A 1,290-nucleotide genomic window follows, 5' to 3' on the forward strand; every position below is an offset into this window, starting at 1 on the left:
TGGGCGGCCGCACGGGGAGGGCAGCGCCTGAGCTCGGGAGCAGGCGGGTTCCACGAGAGAGAAAGGGAAGCTGTGTGTTGGTGGAGGAAGAAAACTGTAGATGTTGTGTAAATTTTGTGCCCCTGGGACTTATTCCACGCCCTGGCAATTACTGTTTTAAGTGTGCCAATTTGTGTTTTGCTTACTGTTCTTAAAGTATGGAAGCGCTTTGGTGTTGTGTGACAAGCAGGTGTTGCATGTGGTATTGTTTGCAAACTAGAGGCAGTTCTTCCAGTGTTTCTTACAGTACCTCTCTAATAGGTTGTTTTTAACTGAAACTCCCTAATAGCCTTTCATCTTGCATGGAAGGCTTTGAAGGGGATCGTTCTGAACATCCAGCTCAGGATGTAGTTTCAGTGTCTAACATGTGCTTTTTATGCTTGGTGGAAAAGGTAGCAAGGAGTTATCACTTTGCAGTCGGTGGCTCTGTTACCTAAGAATTGATTCACTGGACAAGATAACAGAAGGGTTTTTTTTTGCAGGGCTGGAGAAGGATGTTATTTGATCAGTGCAACTCCAAAACTTTCTGAGTCATGTGTATGTTTACATATGTATGTATGTATGTACACATGCAGTTAAAATGTCAGGAATAAGAAACACAGAAGAGTGTCAGATTGGGAAAACTGGAAGGTGAGGCAGTATCTTGATCAGCTGCTTTTTTCTGGTTTGGTGGAAGTTGAAACCATAATGGGAGTCCATGGCTTAGCTAATCTGGAGATGAGCAGAGCATTAAAGCATTTAGGGCCAAGTTGACGAAGCATGGGGAGTGTGAAAGTCAGCAGCAGCCCTGTTCTCCAGTTTTTGTCTCCAATCACATCTTGTAACTCTCAGGCATAACTAGATTTTGCAAGTGGAACAGCCAGGGAATTCAAGACCCTGAAGAGGAAATTACGGTGTGATTGCAGCAGGAAGTGTTTAATACAGCTCTTTACAGTCTTTTTTAAAAAGTGGTTGATCTCAATCTTGACAAGAATTAGTGGAAGTGTTCTTAGTTAGAAACTGAAATTAAGAAAACATCCATAAAATCATTATTTTTCCATGAGCACTGGAATTTTCTGCAGTGTTAGAAAAATTCATATTCTTTGTCTATGCAGTTAAGTAATAAGACAACAATAAAAGTGTGTAATAAACTTCATTTTAGACAGAAGATATCTTGCTGATGCCTTATTGGCAATTAATTTAGGAGAAAAATAAGCAAAGGAGCCAGTGCATCCTACTTAGAGAAGCAGATCTGATTCTTGAGTATCCCAT

General features: G+C 40.9%; 1 protein-coding gene across 1 annotated transcript in view; it reads right to left on the reverse strand.

Annotated features, from left to right (window-relative positions):
- Nucleotides 1-1,290, reverse strand: part of TIGD4 (tigger transposable element derived 4) — a 4,750-nt gene extending 3,460 nt beyond the window's left edge. Inside the window, exon 1 of the mRNA XM_008635713.2 lies at nucleotides 1,257-1,290. Coding sequence (XP_008633935.1) covers nucleotides 1,257-1,290 — 34 coding nt within the window. The remainder of the gene's footprint in view (nucleotides 1-1,256) is intronic.

The sequence above is a fragment of the Corvus brachyrhynchos genome, unplaced genomic scaffold (genome assembly GCF_000691975.1).
Source record: "Corvus brachyrhynchos isolate BGI_N302 unplaced genomic scaffold, ASM69197v1 scaffold175, whole genome shotgun sequence".
NCBI classification, from domain to species: Eukaryota; Metazoa; Chordata; class Aves; order Passeriformes; family Corvidae; genus Corvus; species Corvus brachyrhynchos.